This window comes from Festucalex cinctus, chromosome 9 (genome assembly GCF_051991245.1).
Source record: "Festucalex cinctus isolate MCC-2025b chromosome 9, RoL_Fcin_1.0, whole genome shotgun sequence".
Classification (NCBI taxonomy): Eukaryota; Metazoa; Chordata; class Actinopteri; order Syngnathiformes; family Syngnathidae; genus Festucalex; species Festucalex cinctus.
The window spans coordinates 1651368-1678463 of record NC_135419.1 but is presented as its reverse complement, the minus strand read 5'-3'; the positions used below and the strand labels follow the sequence as shown (position 1 = coordinate 1678463).

The 27096-nt window shown below is 43.2% G+C and overlaps 4 protein-coding genes across 9 annotated transcripts in view; 3 read left to right on the top strand and 1 right to left on the bottom strand.

Moving 5' to 3' along the window:
* LOC144026372 (ubiquitin-conjugating enzyme E2 D2) overlaps positions 1-1590 on the top strand; it is a 50970-nt gene extending 49380 nt beyond the window's left edge. For all 6 annotated transcript variants that reach the window (XM_077533022.1, XM_077533021.1, XM_077533024.1 and 3 more), the window contains 2 exons: positions 83-176; positions 502-1590. In XM_077533022.1, the coding sequence (XP_077389148.1) occupies positions 83-176; positions 502-547 (140 nt within the window). In that variant the 3' untranslated portion in view covers positions 548-1590. The remainder of the gene's footprint in view (positions 1-82; positions 177-501) is intronic.
* A 1517-nt stretch (positions 1591-3107) lies between these two features.
* Positions 3108-6139, top strand: LOC144026287 (CDGSH iron-sulfur domain-containing protein 1). The gene is made up of 3 exons (XM_077532875.1): positions 3108-3308; positions 3954-4156; positions 5480-6139. Exons 1-3 carry the CDS (start codon positions 3242-3244, stop codon positions 5567-5569), a joined length of 360 nt encoding a protein of 119 aa, XP_077389001.1. The 5' UTR covers positions 3108-3241; the 3' UTR covers positions 5570-6139.
* A 1266-nt stretch (positions 6140-7405) lies between these two features.
* LOC144026305 (uncharacterized) lies at positions 7406-10088 on the top strand. The gene is made up of 2 exons (XM_077532896.1): positions 7406-7739; positions 8547-10088. Exon 2 carries the CDS (start codon positions 8749-8751, stop codon positions 9643-9645), a length of 897 nt encoding a protein of 298 aa, XP_077389022.1. The 5' UTR covers positions 7406-7739; positions 8547-8748; the 3' UTR covers positions 9646-10088.
* An 8127-nt stretch (positions 10089-18215) lies between these two features.
* LOC144026205 (SH2 domain-containing protein 4A) lies at positions 18216-26549 on the bottom strand. Its single transcript, XM_077532793.1, has 6 exons — positions 26031-26549; positions 24055-24459; positions 21109-21226; positions 19933-20044; positions 19623-19860; positions 18216-18415 (listed from the first exon to the last, which is right to left on the bottom strand). Exons 2-6 carry the CDS (start codon positions 24221-24223, stop codon positions 18279-18281), a joined length of 774 nt encoding a protein of 257 aa, XP_077388919.1. The 5' UTR covers positions 24224-24459; positions 26031-26549; the 3' UTR covers positions 18216-18278.
* Positions 26550-27096: the final 547 nt, after the last annotated feature.

The following is a 27096-nucleotide window of genomic DNA, read 5'->3' as shown; positions in this document are numbered from 1 at the left end:
CTTGCCTCCACAACACGGAAAGTGTTACGATGTTATTGAGGTCAATCGGTGTTTGATGAACCTCTTCATTTGCCCTTTGCAGTTCTCCTGTCCATCTGCTCTCTTCTGTGCGACCCAAACCCGGATGACCCCTTAGTACCCGAGATCGCCCGTATCTACAAGACGGACAAGCAAAAGTATGTTTTCTCCGTTTTCTCAGTCAGTCTGGACAGTCAGAGAGATGATGATGATGATGATGATGGTCGATTGAATCGATTGAGGAAATTAGAAAGGATACCAATACGTAGTAATCTGTTTGCATTTATTGTTGTGTTAAGATATTTCTTGGTTTTATGTTACTATCGCTACAACTGGGAGCTAAAAATACTCCATGTAATCTGTTTCAGCAGCCATTTTATAAGGAAACCCTCATTTGTCTTGGTCACAATTCTGAATGGCACACATCATTGACCTTAAAAATATCAAGTTCTCATGATTTGTCAACATGTGCATCTGTTTCAGGTACGACAAAATAGCCCGGGAATGGACACAAAAGTATGCAATGTAGTGTTGGTGGTGCAGAATCAAAGCCAACCAGCTCTAACGGCAGAAGTTTGGGAAGCTTGAGATGTAAAGAAGAAAACAAACAAACAAACAAACAAAAAAACACATACAAACAAATGAAAAGTTTGAAATAAGATCTTGTTGGTTTCTGTTGGAGTGCTTTCATTGAGCCACGCCTCCCCCCTCACCAGAGTACCTCTGCCCCCCCTCATATGTGTTGTTTCTCCTCCACCGTATCTTTATCTTTCTGTCTTGCCTCCCCAACCACCTGCCATGACTCCCTCTCGTCAACTAACAGCCAACTTGCAATGGTAAATAAGCGCCTCTTCTTTAGTGCCCCGCCCCTTTTTAGTCTCCGCAACCGTACTGCGTTTCATTTGGTTTTCCTTGCAGGTTTGGTTGTCGCTGCCTCCCCTTTCTCCCCCATCCTCACACAACCACCCCAGATAGTCAATCACTTAAAGCATTCCTTTGAGCATTTGAACTTTGACGGGACCTGTTTTTGTTTCATTTCTGGGGGAAGAGGGACACACACAATTTGGGGAATTTTTATACTCGGCATACTTGTTTTTTGTTTTTGTTTTTTTTTCCTCCCCCGTTTTGATTTCCATCTGTCGAGGAAGCAGACTGAGTTGAAGAGCACTCTGTGTTAAATACGATGGCAGCAACCATGTTGACTCTTATTATAAACATACAACTGTAACCCCATGTCACCCCCACTATGGCCGCCATTTTTTCTTTCTTGACAAAGGGGAGGTTCTGGACCGGGTATTTAAGCAATTTTTTCTTTTTTCTTTTTTTTTCCAACCTGTGTATTTACCCACCCCACCCATCTCTCTCCCTAAACTCTTTAGGTTGCTTCTTTTCTTTTTGTTATTTGCTTTTTGTTAGAGGCTAACATCATAAATGGCTCTGGGACTGGCTTGGGCTCTGAGTGCGAGGAGAACACACTCTTCTTGCACAAAACCTCTGTATATTGAATTACCTGAGAGGCTCGTTGAGCTTTGTGTGTTGATTAAACTGTGTAATAAAAACCCGTGACTCCTGTGTTGACTCATTCTAACACCTTTTGAGGAGGTCATGGTAGGAACGTTACGTCAGGCTTGTTTAATTGGCGGGACATGCTCGGGAGATACATTTTCCCACTTCCAACTCATTTTGAGTTATTTTCTGTAAGTTTCATGTTTCTATATGAATATGTCTAAATAACGTTTACGTTTCTCAACTGGATTGCCATATGAATAAGGTGATTGATGGCCCACAATTATTGTGTGATCAAAATTTCGAAGTATTCATATATTGCACACCAAAATGGCCCTTGAGTGCGCTGGTATCACTGACCTGTATATAAGACTGGATAGCCGCTATAGCCCATACGAGCCCGTGGCAAGCCGTTGAAGTCACAGGGCGGACATATTGCTCCTCCCATCTCGCGAGCAGACTACTTATATAAACTGCATACGTACAAATGAGATGTGTGTAGTTCGTCGGCAGTTGTTAGGGGGGGTATTCACATTTTTATTTTTTTTTAATAAGTAAAAAAAAAAAAAAAGTGGACAATATGTAGGCTACTGCTTTGAAGACCCACTTTTTCTTGTCGCTTAGTTCCTTAGACTCCATTAGATTTGGTAGACGCATCTTTTTGAATTCCAGTTAATTCTTTGATTTAAAAAAAATATACACGTTTCCTGTGTAAACATCATTAAGCATATAATTTATACATGTATTTAATTAAGGCATGTTGTGAAATGTCTTGAGTCATCTTGTTTATGTTTAACAAATTTAAAACACCATGAATCGTGCTGTTTCTACTATGTACTGTCTCAAATATTCTCCAATTTCGATACTGTAAATGTACAGGATCGTATGCCGAGAAACGTTTCTTGGGAGGAGCAATATGGCGGCCTCGCGACTTCAAAAGTCTCGGCCTAACGGCGATCCAGTCATTCATTCAGATCAGTGACTGGTACACAGTTCAGTGAGCAGAGTTTGTCGCCCTCCAGACGTTGCCTCGCGAAATTACATGATTATTATTTCAGTTGTACGAAATGATAAATTAGTGGCATTATTAATTGAGAATTGCTTTATAAAGGTTTATTTATAATATAAATATTCTCATCGGTTGTACAAGTTGCCGTTTAATGACTTCTTATGGAAACAGTTTCTGTCTTTGATACTTTATTAGTAACAATTTTCCACCACTCGTGCAACCCTTTTGGCCGACTGGTATGATTTAAGGACATAAATGTCCCTAAATGAGTCCTCGCCGCATCGGTCAAAGGTTGATTTTCACCAAAGACTGTAGCCATTAAGAATGGTCCCCTCCTGACTTGTAAATAGTCATGAAAGAGGCACGTTCCCGTTTGAACAACATTGCCATTGTTAATATGTTATCTGGACCAGGCAAGACAATAAGTGATGATAGTCACGTGCAAATCTATCCACGAAGCTAACTTTAAACCAGTGTATTTGGAAACCCCAGGAGCATTCAAAAATCGCCAAAACGAAACCGGAAGTGATGCGGAGGGAATTTTGTGAAGCCACTCGTACCCTCTCTGCGACGTCGTCTGTGTTGTGGGATGACGTAGGCAGGACGACACCACAACGCGAGCAGAACGAGGACGGCGTCCACTTTACGCGCAACCACGATTGACCTTGCCGCTTTGCTGACGCCAAATAACGCAGCGTCCAGAAAATCATGGCCACCCCCGGTTTCCCCACCATGACACATTCGCCGGCCAGCTCGGGAATGAGGTGGTCGAAAGGTAATGTTTTGCGTGTCGACGTAACTTAACAAAAAACAAAAACGTCATCTCAGCCATCGTTTTGTGGCAATTTAACTGTATGGTGGTTTGTTTATTTGTTTGCATAACACAGCCGGAAGTCAAATTAGCCAAATCGACTGAACAGATCAAATGAACTGCTTTTATTACTAGCTAAAAAGCTACTTAGCTAGCCTAAGTTAAGTGGCCATATATAAATTCCAACCTATGGTGATTTTGAAGGTGATCCAACTTTCTATCCGCGTCTTGGCCTTGTGCCTCCCCGAGTAAAAAGTCTGATCACGGGACCTGCTAAGCCGGTCAGGCGGCGTGGCCCTGGTAACCCTGCAGACATCTGCTCTGCACTCACTGCCTCGTAAAAAAGCTTCCACATATTACTCCTAACATGTCGACAGTGCCTTCTTGGTTGCCTTTTTTTTTTAAACATTTTATCTGGAACAGAACAGTGATACTCTGATTCCAAAAGTTCCAAATATGTAATATGGCTTTGTTTACATCCAAGGAACACACAACAAATTGCATGTTCAGACCCTCAGATTTCACTCATCTCTTGAGCAACACCGTATGAATCCAGCCCTAGCATACACATATAAGTCCAATTTCTTTATCATGTTTGCATCTCTGCAGAGCATTTCCTGGTCGCGGTCCCCGTGGCTGTCGTGGCAGCCGTCGGAGGCTTCCTAGTGAGCCGTTACCTGAGTGGGCGGACTTGCAAGAAGGGCCCGGTGAATTTGTGTGTCAACAAAGACAGTCCCAAAGTGGTGCACAGCTTTGACATGGAGGACATTGGCACCAAGGCTGTGTACTGCCGCTGCTGGAAGTCAAAGAAGGTCAGGTTGCAAGCCGCTTTTTTTTTTTGTCATTGCTAAACACCGACGTCTCTTTTACAAAAGTGTCTTGTTTGGATTTTAGAATGCTGTTTTCACGAAAAATAATTAGTTGCCTGGTCGAACTTGGGCCTTAAAAGATTTAATAATAGGAGTTCCTCAGTTTAACATTAAGTTCTTTCTTATGGTGATGACGTAGCACCCAGATTTGTAAATTGTAGCACACCGTAATCCTTGAATAGTAATGTTTTCAATCGGATATTTAACTCATTCACTCGCCGCCATTTTCACATTTCGCAATCCCGTTCGCTCCCGGCTGTTTTACTGGATTTTGCAAGGCCCACAGAATATTGTGTTCGATTGCTATAAAAGCATGGAACCGATCAAAAGAAAGATTAAAGTCTTTTCTTTCGTCAGGAAAAAAAAAGTATGTTTCTATCTGTTTCCGTTTTGCAGCAATTAGCATTAGAAGAGAGCTACGTTTCATCAGTTTTCACAAATCTATTCAAAATTGTAAGTAATTGAGCTTTTTTTCTATATGGCCCTGGTTGATCTCCTTTGCTCTGCTGCCACCTGCTGGCCGTTTGTGTAATAACTAGCATTTCTGCAACCGTTCTTTGTAGTTGAGAGGCTGCATCAAAGAATTCTGTATGCTCTAGCATAAAAAAAAACAAAAAAAAAACGTATAAATATGTCTTTGGGACACTTAAAACATTAGGGGAAAAACGTATTTACACGTTATTGGGAGCAAATGAGTTAAAAAGACAAGTTAACCCCTGTTTATCACCACCCAGCTCCACAAGACCATATCACGTTTTTTTTTTTTTTTTAACATTGTTTTACCCTTCCTACACGTTAAACCTAACATAACGCTTGTTTTCACTCAGTTTTCCCAATGAAAGGCAAAACATTCTTTTAAATTTGTCTTTCCCAGTTAAAGTTTACTGTCGAGCTAAATGACACAATTTTCAACCAAATCATACAATTTTGTCGACTCAAAAGCCGCTAACTTAACTTAATACAGCACATAACGGAAATTAGCATAATTATAACTCATAATTGAGACTTTCCTTTATACTGTAAAAAAATGTTTTTTAAATTGATCATGCATGATTATACCGTGTGATGACGTATTCTCACGCTGCACAAAAGAGTTCATTGTGTGCCGTTTGCAACGTCAAATTGTCACATGCCGAGGACCGCCCAGGTAACTGCCAAGTTAAATGAAGTTAACCACTTTAATATTGTGACAGAAAACCAAAATGGCTGTATTAGCTTTCAATTATGGATTCAACGTCTGTTCTGTTTGAACTTTTCCTCTGGCAGTTCCCTTTCTGCGACGGCGCCCACAGCAAACATAACGAGGAAACCGGCGACAACGTGGGCCCTCTCATCATCAAGAAGAGGGACGTGTGAGACAACGAAACCGACTTCAGCGCCCACCTTCAACCCCCCCCCAACATGCCTCCCCAATTTGTGTCCGTGCAGCATCGCAAGGAAAGTTTACGGTATTTTGATGTCGCAACAAATCACACAAGCCTCAGTAGAATCAACAAACGTGTTACGACGGAATTAAACGTGCGCAGAGAGATGCTGAACGGTCAGAGGTGAGCTCGGCCCACTTTGGAATGGTTTTTGTGTCTAAAAGTTCCACTCGACCTCATGTAAAGGAACGCGAGGCCTTAAATGAATTCAGTTCCGAGACGCACTACGAAAATGATGAATGTTGCGTTTTGTTTTGTTTTTTATGTTGTGCTAAGTGCTAACTAAAGCTGGACGTTTGTCTTAAATGATTCTCTTTGATCGTGAGAAATGTTGGTCAGACATAACCAATCGCTGCGGCAACTTGTTTGTGCTCAACTCTGCTTCCAAAATAGAATTTTGTTTTTTGTTTTTCTACTATTTCCTGTGTTTCAGAATCTGTGGTTTGTTTTACTGTATCATGTGAATAAAACTTTGTTTTTTTTTTGCCGGACTTGGATGATCATTGTTGTTGTTTGTTATTGTGGGAAGACCTGGCTTTAAAAGTACAAGAGTGTATTTGTTAAACCACATCAAGCAGTGACCCACGCCTTGGTTGACAAGAGTCGCGCGTGTTCTGCAGTGTCCACCTCGAGCATCGGTGGCCATTTTAAGACACGTCAGTATGTGTGGTCACCACTAGAAGACGCTGTGTTTACACGAGCAGTCGTGTCCAGAGCGTGTTCACGAGTGTTGGTGGGGGCCCCTGCTGCTATAGTGACACGCGCGCACGCACGCACGGGCGCGTGCACGAGCTTATGTGGCTGCGTGCCAGATGCGAGCAGGACTCTCGCAAGAGGTGGACTGGACTCGTGAGGAGTCACCTGCCAAAAAAAAAAAAAAAAAAAAAGCGGCTCGAGTCAGCGGCCATGTTTGTTGTTTGTTTAGTCGAGGACAGCCTGACCGGGAGCGGATGTTGCCTCAACATTTCGTTTGAAAATAGTTGTAAGTTTGGGTGGGTTGGCCTTTCACAAGGGAGACGCGCCTCAGTAGTGAGATTTAAAGAAAATAAATACAATTATTGAGCTGTCAGTTTAATAGAATGCAAAAACTCAGCATCTGTGCTTATACTATTAAAAGCACATACATTTCTGAATACATATCAATAATTTGAATACAAATAGTCCTATGGTAAATACTAGTGTAGTACATGAGTTTATACATAAACTTGGAAGACCCCAACTTTTAGAATTATACAAACTTAAAAACATACGGTAATATTTATTGTCCACACGTTTTACTATACCTCAACAAGAGGTCAACTCATTACTGCAAACACATTTATGTTATTTATAGAAAGGCCGCAATTATTATTATCATTATTATCATCAATTTTTGTCTTCAGTGTTTGTGAAGGCACACATTTTAAACTAGACAAAAAAATTCTCACATTATAACAACAAAACTGACGTTTTTTATGTGAAATGTGCCTTCTGCCATGTAGAGCAAAAGTATTGACAGATGAGTAAATTAAATAACAATGAAGAGATTCTATTTACACAGTAAATGCTCTGACAGCTTGACTTGAAAGTACATTTTCCCTTTTTGGGTTACATGGGCGAACGTGATCCTTGTTTTATGGCTATTGATTGAGTGTGTTTGTGTCAATTGTACAACAACTTACGTCATGTATTATTTATTTAGTTATTTATTTATTTATTTTTAAGAGCTGTCACAAAAGTAGTAATAGTAGTTTCATGACGCCAGGCGGGCCAGTGTTGTGTTTCATGTCAGCTTTTATCCCCCCCGCGTCTCTGGTGTTGAAAGTGCAGACTTCCGTCCCCATGTTGAAACGTTTTTGTGCATTTCCGTGGCTCGTCGTGACCACGACGACCACCACGCCGCCGCCGAGAGTCCACTTCGCATTTTGAGCGACGCCCCCAAATTCCGTGCCGAGTGTTTGCAGACCCTCCGGGACGGAGAGGTGGAGGAGGAATCGGCAGCTCGGCCGTCTGTGTACGCTACAAGCAGCGCCAACGCCATTATTAGTTCATGACTTCATCGAAGCGTCGCTTTTTTGCTGTTGTTGTTGTTGACAGTGGCGTTCGAACGAGCGTTTTCGACGGTAAGTGGGGACGTTTCCGCGCTACTTCCTGGTTGCTCGGCGCTGCTTTGTGCTGTCGCCTTCCGTGCGTGTCGCAGCGACCACTCGGACTGTGGTCAGCGTCGGCCGAGCGTCGTCTTCTTCTTAGGTAACCTCGACTCGGCCGAAAACGGGGACCAGCCTCGCCATTCTGCGCCGAAAACAGCCGATCGCGCTCGCGACGTGAATCCACTGCTCGATTAACACCCCATAAACGTGTCCGCGGAATATCGGCTGCTTGTTTTGGCTTTTTTTTTTTTTTCTTCCTCTATCCGCCGCCACCGCATCGTTGCGCACGTCGCCGCTGCTCGTCGTCGATAGCAGACAAAAGACAGCCTTGTTTGCGGACGCTTGTGTGTTTCGCGTCGCTCCGGAAAGCCACATAAGCATGGCTGGCACACATAAGAGCAGTCGTCAAAATGTATTTGAAAAGCGCGCTCCACATTTGACCTGCGCATATGCGCATATCTTTGCATATTGTTGTCGCTCTGTTATTGATTGCATTGATATACCGTGAAATTCTTAAAGGGATACGAACCTCCTGGATGCGGAAATCAGCGGCAGCACATGCGCTCGCGCTCGCGCTCGCAGGGGCCGGTTAGCTTCCCTTGGGGAGGTTTATTTGCAAACAATTGACGTGATTATGATGATGATGTTGTTGTTATGCATTTGTCACATTCTAAGCAGCGCGAGCTATGCTAGCCCGCTGTGTTTACTCTGCGTTTTTCTCCCCCAACATTTCTATTCTTAACCCTCCTCCCTTCGCACTGTTCATGTGTTGCTCCCCAGGACTCCACGGCTGCTGCAGAGAATGGGAATAGGGACACAGGCCAAGGCTTGCCATTTTGGCTGAAGGAACAGGACAGTTGTCGAGCCCGCGCGCCGCCGGCGTCAATCCCTCTCTCCCTCACCTCACCTCGCCTCACCTCACCTCACCACCCCTCCGGCGCACACACAAGGACACAAACCGCCGCCGCCCACATTCACGGCTATGTCCACGGCAGTCGACATCGCTGGCCCTTCCTCGCCAGATCAAGCCAGCGGCGGCGCTAAAATCCCCAACGAGCCGCTGAGACCCAACCTCAAGCGCCCCAGCCACCCTTACGGCCTGTCCCACTACATCGCCAGCCCGCCGCAAGGCGTGGACGTCAAAGGCCTGATGCAACCGTCCCCGGCCCAGCAGCCGGCGGCCCCGCCCGGCCCCGCCAAACCTCGCCGGGCCCCCTCCTGGCCCGACATGTGGGAGTCGCCCAGCGGGCTCCACCTGGCCCACGCCGCCGAGCTGCTGATGCGCGCCGGGCTGCTGGCGCTGACCCCGACCGCCGCCGAGCAGCCCGGCGCCGGCGCCCAGAGCGGCCAGCCGGCCAAAAGGGAGGCGGCGGAGGCCAAGGCAGGCAAGGGCGACGGCGAGGGAGGAGCGTCCGGGCCCGAGGAGGAGGAAGAGGACTCGCCCGGGTGCAGGGCCGACATCCAGCCCTACCTGGGCGCCTGGTTCCCCTTCAGCCCCACGCTCCTCCCCCTCGCCGGCTTCCAGATGGGGGGCGGGCACTGGCGGGGCGCGGCGGCGGCGGGGGCCGAGGGCATAGAAGGCCTGGTGGCCGAGGGCCACTCGCCCGGCTCCTTGGGCGGAGGCGGCGGCAGCAGGAGGAAGCGGAAGCGCTGCGGCGAGTGCGTCCCGTGCCGGCGGCAGACGAACTGCGAACAGTGCAGCAGCTGCCGCAATCGTAAGAGGGGACACCAGATCTGTAAATACAGGAAGTGCGAGGAGCTGAAGAGGAAGCCGGGAGGTCCCGGGTTCGAGGGCCGCGTGTCCGCGTTTGACCTCAGAGGCTCCGACTTTTCCTTGGGCCTGGCGCAGGAGAGAAGCGGTGGCGCCTTGGACGGATAGTAACCTTCGGATGATTGTTGTGGAAACGCACGACACACACAGACGCACACTGGACGCCATGTTGGTTCGAAAACGTGGACATGATGTTTAGCGCGGAGACGAAGAATGTTCTCACTCGTTCCCATCCTTTCTTTTGACAATCAGTGAATTGGAGAGGAGAGAGAGAGAGAAGGAGACGATGAAGTTGTAAATAAACTGTAAATATCATGAGGGGTGGGCGGGGACATTATGTCTTTTTTTACATCCCTTTCCAGTTTGGATGTATTGTGTTGCAGCCGTTAAAAAGAAAAGAAGGACAAAAAACCGAGCCAAATGTTTTGTTTCAAACGGGACTCTCAATTCTGTCGTCATCAGCGAGCGAGTTCGTCTAAATTATTTCATGTGCAACTTGTACTGTATAGATCTGTTTGCCCTTTTTGAAATAAAAAGAAATTGGCCCATGCGCGCTTGTCTACACGCTTGTACTCATATTTAATTGGGGGTGTGTGCGTGTTTGGCGGCCGCCGTGCTTCCGCTGATACTTGTGCACGCGCGTGGATTATGAGTCACCTAATGGCGTGGCGGAGCCTTATCACCACCCCGCAGACACACACACACACACACCAGCACACCAGCACACCTTCCACGCCGCTTGGCGAGCGCACCTAAGCTGACACACATCAACAAACAATCTCCATTCACGTCCGCGCACACACTTGTGACGCAATAGTGCTTTTTTTTCTCTTTGTTTTTTTGTGATTATTCCCAACTCCACAGAAGAAAGCAAAGCTTGGGCCGTTTTTTTTTTTTTTTTCCCGCTTGTTGCCGTAACGATGGCTGATGTGATAAGACCTTCTTCCTCAGCGCCACACTCCAGGGGACCTCAGGGAAGACGTAACCATGGCAACGGTCGGCCTGAGGTGTCACGCTATAATTGGGCCACGGCTGCACTTCCTGTGCGCCTTCAGTCAGGGGGGGATCGCGGAGGGACGTGCGTGAGTGCGTGTGTGCGTGCGTGCATCTGTGGGGGTTGCGTGCGTGTGCGCGTGCGCGTCGGGCAGGCGGTCGCGAGCGAGCGAGAGAGGCGCAGCACGCCAGCCAACGCAGGACACTGCCAACTCATGGAGAACAGCAGCGAGCTCCAACATCGCGCAATTACAACACTCGCTCTGAATGACAAACACACAATCTTCCACTCAAGTCCTCACATACTTTCCTCACATCTTTCTCGCACAAGCGTAACATTCTTGGATCCGCAGCTTTTTCGTCCCCCCCCCCCCTTTTTTTTTCTAGTGATTCGGAGCCTAATCCCCCCCACACCCCCTCCCCCCTTTTTTTTTTTTCGTCACATGCGCATACACGCACACATACACACACACACACACACCGGAAATCTGTGTCACCCGCTGCCCAGCAGGTCCAGTGACTCCCTGAACGCCTGCAGTCTGGCTCCACTGGCCTGCAAGATGGCAGGAAAGAAAAAAAAAAAGGGGGGGGGGGGGAGGGGGATTGAACAGGGGACAGCGAGGAGGAGGAGGAGGAGGAATGGTGGGGGTCGAAAGCGGATCCAGGGAGAGGGGAGAGAAGGTGGAGGGTGAACGAGGGGGTGCGTAGGGGGGCTTGAAAGAGACTTGGTGAAGGGCAGAGAGGGAGGAGAGAGGGGGGGGGGGGTATGGGAGAGGGTGAAACTGGGAGGGATGAAAAGCAGGCCACAGGAGGGGAAAAAAAAAAAAAAAAGAGAGAGAGAAAGAGTGACACGCGGGGAGACGGACAGCAGGGGACGAAGATAACGTGGGCCAAACAAAGACAGCGAAAGATGAGTGCGAGTTCCCGAGAGCGGAGCGATGAAGGTGATAGAAATGCATCGAGACTTGCGTGCCGGCTCGGACCGAATGGCGGCCGATGGGGCCGGTGGGGTGCAATCGAGCGACCCCCGCGGCGCCTGCGTATGTTGGCAAGCGTCTCCTCTCGCACTGCGGCGGAACGCGCTGCCAGCTCGCTCGTCGCAAGCCGCTACTGGAGGCAGCTCGGGCGGACGGACGCCCGCTCGCCAGTCGGGCCTTTCCTGCGTCTCATTGTGGTCCAAAAACATCAACACAACATCGCCTTTTTTAAAAAAAAACAACACTCCGGCAAAGGTTTCAGGAGGAACCAAATCCATACACAGGAAGGTTGGAGGAGGGATTCGAACCTCACAACTGTGAGGCCTAAACCGCCAGGCCCCTCGATGGAGCCCCCCCACCGTGGTACACCCCCCCCCCCCCCCCCCAAACATAAACGTCTCTACTTTCTTCAAAAAAAAAATCCAGGCTCATCTGCCCTCTGGTTGTATTTTGCTGACACTGAGGTCAAAGGGGACTCTTGACCTTTGACCTTTTAAGCTATTAAAGATGGATTTAGATGAGGCCAACATCTAAAAACAGCTTCTCCCGCCCAGTGCTCAAAGAAAATCACAAACATCAATAAAAAAAAAATAGCATAAATGCTTATAATGAATCGGTTTTCTGATTTTCAAATGTTTTATGAGGCAGCCACAATATAAGGCACACTTACATAAAGATACTTTACAACTTGGATAAAATCTCAGCGTGTCACTCTTGCTCTTGAACCACAAATGAGTCGACCTGACCACAATACGAATAATTCTCCTTCAATGCAACGCCAGCTTTGAGTTGTTTTTAGTGTAACGGGGAAAACAGCCCAAACATTTTCTTGACAATATCTTCTTTACAGCCTCACTAGTCTAAAAGACGGCGTTTTGATGCAAATTGCCGTCGTGGATTCATAAGATAAGCAGCAAAATCCACTTGTTGTATCCATCTCACGGGGGCAGCCATTTTGTCACTTTCTGTCGACTGAAAATGACAACTGGTGAAAAATGGTTCAGTACATAATTCTCAATATTTGCACATTTTCATATATAGTCACATTTCAATCCTATTTTGACGGAAAAATTCCTGTTAAAACTGTTTGGAAAAACAATAGCTAAAAGTCCAATACGCCTCCTTAAAGCATTCAAAACCATTTCACACATTTGTCCGCCATTTTAAGCACGGCCAAATGGCGTCCTCTCGCAGTGGTAAATGTGTGCACAAAATTTCTGTTAATCTTTAGCCTGCTGCTGGTTGCAGAAGGAGAAAAAAAAAAAAAGGAAAAAAAAGCCACGGTGGCTCCAGGAAGTTGAGCAAAGCACGCTGATAAAGTCTGCCTGCCTGCAGCGATCGTTCATCACGGCCTCTTGTCACGCCATCTCATGATGCGGAATCGATTGTTACCACCGAGGATTCCGCTCGGAGCGAACGGCCTTCGCCGCTCTCAAGAGCATTTCCTTTTTAACCCAGTGACAAATCAGCAACTTGCTTGATAAATAGTAATTCTACATATTTAATAAGTGGTCTGTGTTAATCCCCTGTAACATTTGAAACACAAAGTTTGTTGTTAGCAAAATTGCTTCCAGTTATGTGTTGAGATGATGCAGTTGAGCTGAGTTCTTCCCAAAACAATTCATATTATTATTTGATTGTGAGATTGTGTTTCATTCCAAAAAAAAGTGTTACTTTGGTTGAATTTCCAGGCAAGAAGGGAAAATGTCGTTTCTTTAAATGCGCAAACAAAGCAGTTAGCTTGTCATGAGTTTTCAATCACGTGAGCGTCATCATCCTATCTGGAGGCGTTTTTTTGAACGCATATTAATCGTTGAAACAAATGTCACTTTCCATGAGGCTCGTATTTGAACCAATGTTCAAACTTTTGAATATTGTTACAGTGGCTTAAAATCATATTAATTTGTAGGCAATGTATATACAATTAGTCAATTAACTCACCTAAACCCTCAAGTCTCTTTCTTCTCTTGTATAAAACAGTCAAACAGGCCTCGCTTGAAGAGTTGATGCTAACATGCTAACATTAGCGCTAGCGTGACGTTAAGGTCAGACTGAAGCGCTTCAGTGGTGAGCAAAGACTTTTTCACGCTTTTCTCCATGTTTTCACCACACTGTTAAAAAAAGAAAAAAGAAAGAAAAACAAACTGCATCTAGCAGTCTAAGCGATGCGGTTTCGCTTCCTCCATAATGTTGTTAGCGTTAACAGCAATCAAGTCATCTTCTCGTGCGATGTGTGTTAACTTATCAGTGTGGTAGAAATTAATTCGTGCAGTCGGAAAAGTTCAACGTCGCCTGCGGTGCAAAAACAACATGGAAACAACATTGTTTATTCGTAATTTTTATGATTTATTATTATGCCTGCAGTGCATGATTTAGGTTCAGGATTGTTTTTCTGCCCCCATAATGCAACAGGGAACTGACTTGCCCCGTGGCATTATGGGAAAACATATGCTATGTTTGATTTAGCCTACGTTCAAATGTACGAGTATGTTTAAGCGGACTTGTGAGCATGTTCGAACATACTCGCAAATACATTGGAACATACTCAGCAGTCACAAAACTATGTATAACAACAAGTACATTTTCCATAACATCATTTTACTCTGTATAAATGTACTATTTTAGTATGATCTGTATTGGCACACAGCCTGTGCTAAATAAGTTCTGTCCAATGAACTAAGAGTGGCAAGTGAACGGCCATTTTCTTCCACAATGACTTCATTATGGAAGGAAACGGTTCTCCGGTGTCAAGCATGTGATCTTTGACAGGTGCTTTGTCACATCGCATGAGAAGTGTCCCGATTTCTCCTTCTGACCCAAAGAGGCATGAAAAAAAAAAGAAAAAAGAAAAAAGAAAAAAAGAAAGCACCTGCACACGTCCTCTTGCCTCTCACACTTGATCTGATGTGCACTTTCTTGTGCGCCAAAGTTGAGCCACAATGCCCGGCTGGGAAACCCGACACTGGCCAGCTAAATATAAGTGGGCCCTTTTCACACTGCGTGCGTGCGTGCGTGCGTCGAAGTCACATGATCCAAGATATGGGGCGGACGCAGACGGCAAATCCTGCGGCCGAGGCGTGGAGGTGCTTGCGGGAATGCTTAGGAGGCTTTCATGAGCCGCCCTGTGACGCGTTTGCTTCCCCGTGACCCAGCTCGCATTTGCGCCGTCTCCCCGAGCGTCTCGCCCTCTCTGTCTGTCTGTCTGTCTGTCTGTCTGTCTGTGCGTCTTAACCACATGCTAATCAGCTTTATGTGCTCTTCGTTTGATCTCTGGTGGGCTGTTTTCTTGCTGAATAGATAATCATTGTGCGAGGCGGCCGCTATCAACAACCTCCTTGTATAACCCTATCAGAATGTCAATGCCCCCCCCCCCCCCCCCCCCCACTTCCCCCCCTCCCAAACGCACACACATGGAATGCCTTTGGAGACACGCAACTTCAATGAAATTAAATAAACAAATGATTTGACCATGATATATTATAAACCAGGGGTGTCCAAACTTTTCCATTTGAGGGCCACATACAGGAAATTAGAAGGACGCAAGGGCCACATCATGTTATGAAGAGAATTTATTTATTTATTTTAGTCCTAAAAATTGTACAAATAATTTATTTGCGCTTTTGCATATTTTGAAAAATGCTACAGTATATAAACCAATTTATTTGTAATATGGCAGTCGGATTATTATAGTTTTGGAATTTTTCATTTGAGTTTTTATTAGTTTTAAGGGTGGTTCTGTTCGTTTTTATTAGTATTAGTTCTTTAATAATTGCTTAGTTTTAGTTTAGTTAGTTTCAGTATTATTTTTATTTGTATTTTTTTCATGTGTAGTATTGTGCGCAATATTTAAAAAACACCACGGGCACGATGTCTTTATTTCGGTTTATATCAAAATAAATCTACTAAAAATCACATTTAAAATCATCCACAAAGTCTCACGCATTAAATTAATTACCAAAGACTAAAACGAAGGACGTGTTTGCTATAATTAGGTAGTTTTATTTGAGTTAGTTTTGTAAACATAAAATGTAGTTTCAGTTAGTTTTCTTTTTTTAAAAAAGCATCTTCGTTTTTATTTTATTTCGTTAACGAGTTTTAGTTTTTTAGCTAGTTTGAGTTAACTAAAATAATCTTTAATAGCACCTGTGTTGTTTGACATCCTCCCGTCTTACTTTGACCATCTCCAAACATTTTTGTTTTTATTTCATTTGAACTGAGTCAAATGCCATTTTTAGCACATGTCGCGGGCCACGGAAAAATGGACGGCGGGCCGCAAATGGCCCCCGGGCCGTAGTTTGGACACCACTGTTATAAACCAATTTGGTGCAAATACATGACTAATGGGTACAATTGCAAGCACGCTTCAATAGTGTAGCTTATATCCTTTTTTGCACATTATACTCGCGCATTCTCTTGCCATGCTTACACCAACTTTCTGTTTTGATGTGAATTTTGCTTGTTTCTGGACCCCCCTAAAGGGACACAGTGCAGTTTGGTCTGTAAATATTTGACATGTTTTGACTCCTGGCTGTGCTCACCAGTACACTTGACAACAACACTGTTGCTCGTACTCTTACGGAAAGCTGCTCCAGTATTTATTTATTTATTTATCTATCTGTGCGCTGCTTTGTCCGTGTACTTTTTCTTTATTAGTAAGACAATTCAGTGCGCTAGTAGAACAACTACATGTCACTATTGTGATAAAAGTTGTGCACTAGTTGACTGTGTGCTATTAGTTTTGTAAAGTAAAAGTAATGTTTTGCCTTACTAGTAACGTGTTCTTTATCCACGACAAGTATAGGGTGACCAGATTTTACACATTAAAAACAATTTTGTTGAAAATCCGTTACGCAATAGACTATCAACAGGAACTATTTCAAACAAATTCAATCGCGATTGTGTTCTTGGTTGACAGTTCGACAGTGTTGAACAATGATCATTATATATTCTTTTTTTGATCGGTCCCAGTATTGACATGCATCCGTTCTGATTTTGGTGCGTCAAATACACAATAAAATGTTTTCCACGACGTGACTGTAATGTGCTCACTTTATTTGGATGCTTGATTTTGCTAAAGTTTGAATGCAAGTGCATGTTTATTTTATATATTGCACAACCTTGTTTATAAAACTGAAAATCCAAAAATACAAATCTTTTTCATGTCTTTAAAGGGACAGTGTGTAGAATTTTTTGGGGATTTGTCAATGTTCATTCATTAAAAAAAAATATTAGTTTCAATAAAAAGCAAAAATAAAGTGCTATCACATCAACGTACATTTAAAAAATATATAATTGTAGGTCAGGTAATCACTAATTATATTACATAGGTTGTGCCATGTCTTACAGGACGCTGACATGTTTTGCTGCCATATTTCTGATATGGATACACAAAGCAGAAGAACTTTGCAAACGTACTAATTGGAGGTGGTAGGCGTTAACAAAGTGTGGACTCTCTGAGGTGCTTGAAAATGCACGTGCTACACATTGTCCCTTTAAATCAGGGGTGGGCAATTCCAGTCCTCGAGGCCCTGACTCCTGTAGGTTCTTTTCCCCCTTCCAACACAGCAGATTCCAATAAACAGGATCATCTTCAGGCTTATTCAGAGCTTGCAGATGAGCATACTATATGAATCAAGTGTGTTGGAAGAAGGAGAACATCCAAAATTTGCAAGACTCCGGCTCTCAAGGACTGAGTGTGCCCACCCCTGCTTTAAGTCTCAAGCGGATGTCCTCAAGGGCCGCAGTCCGGCATGTTTTAGAGGTTTTCCCTCCTCCAACACACCTGAATCAAATGATCAGGATCGTTACCAGGTTTCTGCACACCTTGCCGATGAGCCGTTCATTTGAATCAGGTGTGCCGGAGGAGGGAAACCTCGAGGACCGGAGTAGTTTGAAAGCTCCGCTTGAAATGAAAACGATCGCGCCGGCAGAAATGGTGACGCTTCGCTAGCGTCGGGTCTGACTACATTTCCCACGATTCTTTGACACAGAAGCAGGAAGTAGTCGCGGTTACGCTATGACGCGAATGTGACGTAAATCGGAACACGTTTAAACATTAAATTATTTTTAAATTGGTTTATCGTTTGAATCACTACGAAAACAGTGTGATTGACACACAAATGTGCCAAACAATTTGCTTGCTGACAGGAAAAATGAAATACTGTCTATTAGTAACATAACGATGCTCATGATCGATTCGGTCAGAGACGTATTCACACGTTTTTTGTTGTCCTGGCGTACGAGCTCACTGTATCGAGCGTAGAATTTGACATGTTGCTAAATAAGGATGCCAAAATATTCGCAACATTTCTTTGAATCAACTTGTGCAGGTGTAACTATTGCTTACATACAAACGACGTTGATGGAAAAACGATTGTAGTAAGGTAGCGCAAGGTGCATGATTTACTGTTTACCTGTGTTTTTTTTGTTTAATCTCATTAGCTGTTTATGTTGTACTACTCAACAAAAATTAGGATGGTGAAGACTTTCACACAGTCGACCACAGCAGTCACATTCCTCGATTTCCTTTCGATGTTGTCTTAAATGTTGATTGAGGTGTCACTTTGCACATTTCTCCATATCCAGTTCACCTAGTTAGGGTCCTGTTCCGCCTTCACATGGCCTGAGCCATGAAGTTCCTCCCACAGTACTGGTGACATGATTCAGTCCATCAGTCTCCTTGATTGGGGGTTTGGGGGGGGGGGGGGGGGGGGGGGGGGGGGGGGTTGTCACAGCATTGTTTCAAAGCAGGCCTAGCGGCATGCTAACGGGTCAATGACGCAGGTGAGCAGGTTTGGCAGGTAAAGGAGGTTTGCTGAAGCCGGCAGAAGGATCCGATCCAAAGGCTTTCTTGAGCTGGGACACTCGTCCTCCGTATTCTAACTTGGTCCCTTGAATGCTTAAGGCATCTGAGAAAGAAAGTAGAGATCAAATTCATTCAAAAAGGTCCGAATGGCACTTATTGATGGATAAGGTATTAAGCTTGCAATTATCCAGGTGGAGATATGGGAACAAAAACAAAACAAAACAATATTTTAATTGTTTCCTGTACAACACCAATTCAAATGAAATTTGGATGTTGTGTAAAATGTAAATAAAAACTTTCACTCATTTGGAATTGTATGCCTGTAACACGTTCAAAAAAACAAAAAACAAAAAACAAAAAAACAAAAAAAACTGGGGCAGCGGGATGTTTACCATTGCGTTAAATGTCCTTTTAACAACATTGCAATTCACATTTGGGAGCTGAATCGGAATCTTTTGATGATATTATGGACCGTAAATGACAAACTCCTTAAATTCCTCGCAATTGTAATTTGAGAAACGTTTGCTCACGCAGCTGTTCACAAAGTGGTGAACGTCACTCGATCCTTGCTTGTGAGGGGACGCTTCTTTTCTACCCATCATGACACCCGCCCGTTTCCAATTCACCTGTTCACCTGCATGTGGAATGTTTCAAACAGCCATTTGTCAACTTTCCCAGTCTTTTGTCGCCCCTGTCGCAGATTTTATTTTATTTTTTGACTGTTTCAGGCATCAAATTCAAAGTGAGTGAGAAAATACAAACAAACAAACAAACATAATGTAATGACATTTTTTTTTTGTGTGACTATAACTAGGGATGTCACGATAAGGGCAATATCGTGATATCGTGATATTAAAACTGCCACAATATCGTCGTCGTCATGTTCACAATATTTAAAAGGAACACATCTGTTGTGCAGTTCTAGCACCCTCTAGTGGCTATTTTATTAGTGCAATTTAATTTTCATTAGGGATGTTTTGGCCTTCTATGTTTAAAATCGATGCTAATTGGAACCGAATTTGCACATGAAGTGATCAATATTTTTATTTGAGATTGTACGTGGTTTATTTGCATTGGTGTTATGTGCAAAAGCATAATATTGTGCTTTTTTTTTTAGTATGAGCTTTTTTTTTTTTTTTTTTTTTATAATATTGGGATCTTTTTAAATATCACCAACTCAATATCGTGATAATTATCATACCGTGACCTTCATATCGTGCTAATATTGTATCGTGATATTCGATGTGACGATATTCAAACTGAATAAAGGCGATTTGTGTTCACCATCACGCCTCTTCTGGTTTTCTCACCTGTGGCCCGTGGCCTGACGCCCTCCGCGTGGAACAGCTGGGCTTCGAGCGCTGCTCCGTTGCCATGGCGACTAAGACGGGGCCTGCAGCGAGGAACCCGGTCGCCGAGGTTGTCCGAGCCGCTGCCCGATTCGCTGTCGCTGCCCTCGCTGAGGTCCTTCGATTCGTCGTCTGCGCTGGAGGAGGAATCCGTCTCATCCTCCGACGATTGGCAGACGTTCGGCGAGTCGCGCTCATTCTGCGCACGGCGACAGCACAAACGCGCGTTATCACGTTATCTTCACTTAAAACAGCAAACACATGCACTCACAGTTGCGTCATCAGCGAGTGCTCGCCGGGTTTCTTTCAATCCAAGCTGCTGGGCCTTTTTTCCTGCCTGCACGTCTGCCGTCTGCATCCCATTCGCGTTATCGCGATGAAGCCTGCAGGACGATCGGCAACAGTCACACCAGCCTTTGAATCACTCTTCCAATTACTCATTTAGCAAATAACTTGAATAATCCAATCATTTGGAGCCGATAGCAATCTCCCCCGTAACTTGTTATTTTATCAAAGACTGCGTGATGTCATGAGGTCACGTGCGGAGTCGGTGTCATGTGATAAGTGAGGATCAAGAGTCAACATGACAGCAAGCACAAGCTTACGCTATACTCGCTCACAAAAGTGAGTCACTCAGTGATGTCGTCATGGAGGAGGAGGAGGAGAAGATGCCAGTTCAACCGCATTGCACGGTGAACGTTACGTGTAAAGAGGTGCTGGAAAATAATAGTGGCCGCATGCAAAATTGACACTGAGCTCAATGGGAAGGGTGTATTCACTTTTGCTACATGCTCTTTAAATGTTATGCGTGCTAATGTTTAAATTTAAAAAAACAAAAAAAAGACTCCGCTATTCGAAATTGTCAGAGATGTGATGTAGCACAATGTTCATTGTTGTGCATTCATGGTTTTATTATTATTATGTTAAATAATCAGCAATTATTAACCATTTCAAATGTTGATACGTTAAATAAAATATACATTCTAAATAATAGATTAAATTCTAAATAAATAGAATTGTTGAACCAACTAAAGGTTACAAATTGAACTGTTGAACAACACACGATTGAATTACGTTAATCCAAAGTGAATATCCATCCATCCATCAATTTTCTTGACCGCTTATTCCTCACAAGGGTCGCGGGGGGTGCTGGAGCCTATCTCAGCTGGCTTTGGACAGTAGGCGGGGTTACACCCTGGACGGGTTGCCAGCCAATCGCAGGGCACACAGAGACGAACCCAAAGTCAATATATTACATTTAATTGTTACTTCTTTAAACTTAATATATTCATTTTGGATTAACTTAATTCAAATGAATATATTAAGTGAAGCGATTTTTTTTTTTTTTAAGTTTGTCAACAATTCAATTTGTAATCTTAAATCATTTCAACAATTTCCTTTTTTTTAGAGCGTCGGTCATCCGTCACGTGACTTTGCGCGTTCCAACCTGTTACTGAGAAGGTTCTGGAGAAGTTTGGAAGAGCGGAATTCATCCACTTCTCCGATCACGCGGACGCACACGTCTCCATCACGCCCGAGGAGCCAACTCACATGCTTACTGGTGGCTGCAAACGGAAAAAGCAAGAAAAACACAACTTGAGCTCGTCCCCTCATGGATTGTTATGAAGGCTTACGTCCACAAGATGGTGCTGTCCGACAAGTTTATTCCTCTGGCGTGGCTCTTTGTTCATTGCTTGCTGATTATTTCTGCCCTTGTTGGCGTTTTGGTTGCCGCTCATTGTTTGTTTGTTCAAGATCCTCTGAAACGATCGTATGATGCAGCATTGTTGTTCGGATCATTTCTAATTAAAATCCGGATATTATTGTGTTTAGAAATAAATGTCAGACATTGGGTTGTGAAATAACGTGCAATAATAATAATAATAATAATCATGTTTTTTTTAAGGTTACTTAGAAATCATCAGGAATACGACTGATTTTGTTTAAAATATAAATAAATACAATATCTATCTAAAACAGTATCTTCAAGACATTTGTGTCCCATTCCCTGCTATATGACAACCATTTAACAAATACAATTTTACTTTAACCATAACCTTTTCAAATTTTCAGATCCTATAAACTTGCCATTCTGTTCAAGATACACAAAAAAAAAAAAAAAACTAAAAGAGCAGGGAAAGTTTGACAAATGTTTTCCATCTTATTAGTTACTTATTAGGTACTATATTGCACCTGCTACTGCATGAGAATACAAAACCTTGATTTTAAAAGCAGGTTGACGACGATAATGGTCATTTAAAGTGTAAATGGGAAGGAGAAAAAAAATAAAAATGCTGCTTCTTTAATGCAATATATTAATGAATTATTAACTCAATCACTCCCAGCCATTTTCACTGTGAAGCAAGCCCCTTAGCTTCCGGCTGTTTTACTGGATTTTGACTAATTTTGCAAGGCCACTAGACTATTGTGTGCTATAAAAACATGAAACCGACCAAGAGAAATATTAGTTAGGGAAAAAAAAGTATATTTATATCTTTTCCTTTTTGCAACAAGTAGCATTAGAATATAGCTAAGTTTCATCAATATTCACAAATCTGTTTAAAACAGTGGGGAAAAGAGCTTTTGCAACATGACCCTGGTTGATCTCTTACACTCTGCTGCCACCTAATGGCCGTTTTTGTAATAACTACCATTGCTTCAAGCATTCGCTTCAGTTTAGAGGCTGCATCAAAGCCTTCTATATGCTCTAGCATTAAAAAAATAAAAAAAACGTATAAATACGTCTTTGGGAGTAAATGAGTTAAGGATACCTTTTATTTACTGTCAGAGAGCAATGTCGCATTGTGAGTCATGACAACCATGTGTGAAGCACAACTTTAGGTTTACACATACATAATTGTCAATTGTCACTTAAAATATACGATAAAGTACATGTACCTTTAAGTATGTCTCGTTATACTATATATTTCTATGTAAAAATTCCAAAATTAAGTTCCTTATCACCTTTCTATGCAGCGTCACCTTATTTGGGTCACGAGTAACTGGAGCCTATCCTAGCTCACTGGACTGGACACCGAACATACCATATTATTATTATTATTTTTATTTTTAAGTTTTTTGATGTAGTAATGTTAATTCCCTTGTAAGTTTTAATTATGCATTTGGGCGCAACAAAAGATGCGTGTTGTGTAACACAAACAGACTTGCTTGCCTCTCAGGTGACATGGCAGGCAGAGATTGGCTCAACGAAGACTGTAATTGAATATCAGGTTGGAGCCACAGGGGGTTCGTCAATCTTACTCAGCTGCGTGCCCGTAAAAGCCATTCGACACATGCTGATAGAGGCTGCCACTCACGCACGCTCACGCACGCACACGCACGCACACCTATTGATAGCTGGACCAGTGGAGCCAGGTGAGGCTCTCCCCTGGAGTAGAACTAAATCAAGATTTAAAGGGATACTTTACTTATTTAGCCATTTTTGGAAATCAAACATGAATATTTTGCCTATAATAAATGTGATATTTTCATTATTTTTCATGTACAATTAGTACATTTTAAAAACCCATTTTGCAACTTGCTGTCGATTGAAAATGACATCACAAGGGGCTCAGGCAACCAATCACAGCTCAGCTTGTGAATGTCACATGACCAAACCTAGAAAACAGCTGAGCTGTGATTGGTTACCTGAGCCCCTTGTGATGTCATTTTCAGTCGACAGCAAGTTGCAAAATATGTTTTTAAAAGGTACTATTTGTACGTGAAAAATAATGAAAGTATCAAATTAATTATAGACAAAATATTAACTCATTCACTCGCCGCCATTTTCACATTTCGCAATCCCGTTCGCTCCCGGCTGTTTTACTGGATTTTGACTGATTTTGCAAGGCCCACAGAATATTGTGTTATGTTGCTATAAAAGCATGGAACCTATCAAAAGAAAGATTAAAGTCTCTTATTTCATCAGGAAAAAAAGTATGTTTCTATCTGTTTCTGTTTTGCAGCAATTAGCATTAGAAGAGAGCTAAGTTTCATCAGTTTTCACAAATCTATTTAAAATTGTGAGTAATTTAGCTTTTTTTTCAAGATGGCCCTGGTTGATCTCCTTTGCTCTGCTGCCACCTGCTGGCCGTTTGTTAATAACTACCATTTTTGCAACCGTTCTTTGCAGCCGAGAGGCTGCATCAAAGCTTTCTGTATGCTCTAGCATAAAACAAACAAACAAAAAAACGTATAAATACGTCTTTGGGACACTCACAACATTAAAAAAAACGTATTTACACGTTATTGGGAGCAAATGAGTTAACTTTGTATTGCTATAATGGACTAAATAAGTGAAGTATCCCTTTAAAGGTTGAATGTTGGCAAAATTCATATCTTGCGTAATAGGCATTGTTGATCTGATTTCTATGTCAGTTTTAAGCAACGTTACCTTTCTTTGGCCGCATGCTGCCGTCCTGTCCGTCCCGCTCCTCCCTCTCCCTCCAACGGCGCACCTGCTCCTCTCTCATCTTGAGGAAGAGGATCCTCTTCTGCTCTTCGCTCAAGGCCTCCAGAACTTCTGGCTCCACCCACATTTCCTCCAGGATTTTAGCCAGCATCCCGACGCTCTTCTTCAAGCACTGCAAACGACCGTCGGTGCTGCAGTTTCAGCGGCGGTTTAAATGGCTGCCTTTTTTTTTTTTTTTGTGCTGAGGCTCAAGTTTCCTGTTCTGTAAAGGAGTCAGGTAAAGCCCTGCTTGTCCTTTGGCTAGTCTTCCAACACAGAGAAGTGGGAGTATGTTGGACTCTCTTGAGAAGAAGGTGCAGCGGGTCTGGATCGGTACTGAAGGACGTGCTGTGATTTGAAAAGAAAGATGAGAGAGAAAGATGACTGCACCATTCACAAGAGGCTTCAAAAGCTTTGTTTACTGTGCAAACGTTGAGAAGATATTAGGAATGCCACTACTGTCATACAAATAATAATAATAATAATTTTAAAAAATTGTGTAAATCTTTGACATTTTTTCTCCGAGGTCCATACTGAGTTCCCTTTGGGGTCTTGTTTCAGTTTCTCTCCCTCCTTCCTCACAGCTCCCTTTTCCCCATCTAAGAAATTTGGGGCGCTAACTAGCAAACCGCCAGGCTTCCCGGCCTGTCTCCCTCCCTGATATTTTTCATCCAATCCAGTCCAATCCACTTTATTTCTATAGCACATTTTTATAAACAAGCATTTCCAAAGTGCTGCACACTATTCATACACATAAAATCTAGTAAAACTAACTATAAAAAAAAAAAAAAAAAAACAGACAATAAAATATGATAGGTAAAATAATAAATAAATAAATGAAAAATAATTGTAAAAACAACTAAAAAAAAAATTTTTTCTCAGCCGAGTTTGGGACTGTGAAGACATATTTCGCCAATAAATCTGAGTGATTTCACTGTACACTGCAAGTAAACAAGGCACAAAAAATCTGAACAAACTCATAAGCACATTCTTACCCACACACGACGACGGTAGCCATTAACGGCCCTGTTAGTTATTAACGAGGGAAGTCCTCAAAAGGCACATTCCCGGAAAACAAACCGTCTCCTTCCTCCTTCGAAGCGTGTGTAAACAAAGATTCAAAACGAGCGACTGAAACGTAGCCAATCGTATTGGAGCTCTCCGATAAGGCTCAGCCAATGGCTGCTGGAGGGAAGTCAAAAGTGTCGAAACAGGTGAAACATCAGGCGTGACTTGTAGAGTTTGAGGTGTGGCCACGTGTGAGACAGATTTGGATTGAAGTATTAAGCTAAAGCTTTCAAGCGGGCACGAACTTAAACGTCTGTGGGCCTCGTGGGGCTGTAAGATAATTATTTAATGCCCAGGCAAATAGCTGCTGCCAATTACTACACACACAGACGCAACGGTGATCAAAGATGCAACACGCCATGTAAAAAGAATCTGTCTTATGTCATGAATCTAAGATACAAACTATCCTCCATTTCTGCAAGACAGACAGCAGTCCTCAACTGGCATCCTAATTGACAACACACAGTCAAAATAGTTGCAAGGAGACCTCAAAATAGAGGCTCAACATTCACAGGCTGTTTGTTCTCATGTGAAGACAAAAAAGCTTGTCCGTCTGGCTGTGCTCCAACATGCAAATAGGCTCAGACTTCACTTGTGCCTCGGCTCACATGCAGAGAAAACAAAGTGGAGGGTGAGGGAGAACCAGGAGAGAAAGGTGTGTGCAATGCATACTGAAAGAAGAGTTCTAAAAGTCCCCCCCCCCCCCCCCCATGTGAGAACACAGCGGCTGTTTTCACAGTGACAGAGCGGAGTGTGGGAGATAAATGAAGTGAGACGGGCTCGAGAATGGCAACGACAACAAAGACAGAAGGAGAGAGAGAGAGAGAGAGAGAGAATGAGAGCGGACTTACTCAGTTGCTGCCAGCCGCCAGCATCTCCTTCGACTGGTCTGTCTGCATGAGCTTTCCACTAGAGAGCAGTATGACGAGTGTGTGCCAGTGTGACGTGGGCGCATGCAACTGTGCGTGTGCGTGTATGATTGTGTGAGGTCAGTCGTCAGGAGGGTGGAATGCGCTCTCAGCTCGACTGTGCCGCATTTGTACTCCACGCGTGTGGGACGGACTGACAGTAAAACACGGCATCTTTCCCCTCCTCTTTCCCAATCACCTGCAACAAATGAATCATGGTCAGAAAAACGAATAAAAGATGTATTTTCAGCGGCATCATATAAAAACAGCTCAACAACATCGCAAAAGACTCTTTGATATTCATTAATCTGCCGCACAACCATTTTTATTATAATTCATCAAAATTCAAATTGAGTTAGGTTGAATTCGTTTTCGGAGTAAGTTTGTTAGTTTTAAGTAAGAATTGTGTAAGTAAAAATTCAACAAACAGATTGTTTTTAAGCGTTTCAAGCAAGCACAGCTGTCGCCTCGGAGTGACGTCATCTCGTCCCGCTTTTTTATTGGCTGCCTGTGACTAGCTGACGTCGTTTCAAGGCGACACAGTAAAAGAACCACAACTCCCACTGTGTCTAGACTCAATTTGGGATTCTTGGCGAAAAAATAAAAATAAAATAAATGTTGTCATTAACGTGTTGCTGATATTAGAGAAATATTGTATACGCAAATGTAGATTTTTCAAAACAAATTCCTGTTGTAATCATTGGTTGAATGAGTTCCGTTTGTGGTACAAATCTTTGAATTTTATGAAGACATAGAATTTTGGCGGTTGGGAATCACGTGACCACTGTACCTATCATAAGGCATACATCTTTAATCTATTTAAATTTATTGCCACTAAAAAGGTTTTATTTCCTTTGTTATTATATTTTCAAATACAACCAATTAATTCTTACCGTAATTAATGTATCGCTTTGACTCTTACGCTTGCACCACTAATTTGATTGTTGATGGCTCTGACAACATGATTCAAAAATGTTTTTCTTTTTGTTTCACTTATTTTGTTAGTTTC

Coding starts and splice junctions, on each gene's coding strand:
- LOC144026287 (XM_077532875.1), top strand. CDS start 3,242: ATGGCCACCCCCGGTTTCCCCACCATGACACATTCGCCGGCCAGCTCG. Junction 3,309..3,953: donor GGGAATGAGGTGGTCGAAAG/GTAATGTTTTGC, acceptor GCATCTCTGCAG/AGCATTTCCTGGTCGCGGTC. Junction 4,157..5,479: donor GCTGCTGGAAGTCAAAGAAG/GTCAGGTTGCAA, acceptor TTCCTCTGGCAG/TTCCCTTTCTGCGACGGCGC.
- LOC144026305 (XM_077532896.1), top strand. CDS start 8,749: ATGTCCACGGCAGTCGACATCGCTGGCCCTTCCTCGCCAGATCAAGCC.
- LOC144026205 (XM_077532793.1), bottom strand. CDS start 24,223: ATGCTGGCTAAAATCCTGGAGGAAATGTGGGTGGAGCCAGAAGTTCTG. Junction 20,045..21,108: donor CAGAACCTTCTCAGTAACAG/GTTGGAACGCGC, acceptor ATCGTCCTGCAG/GCTTCATCGCGATAACGCGA. Junction 18,416..19,622: donor CGTCAGGCCACGGGCCACAG/GTGAGAAAACCA, acceptor TTTCTTTCTCAG/ATGCCTTAAGCATTCAAGGG.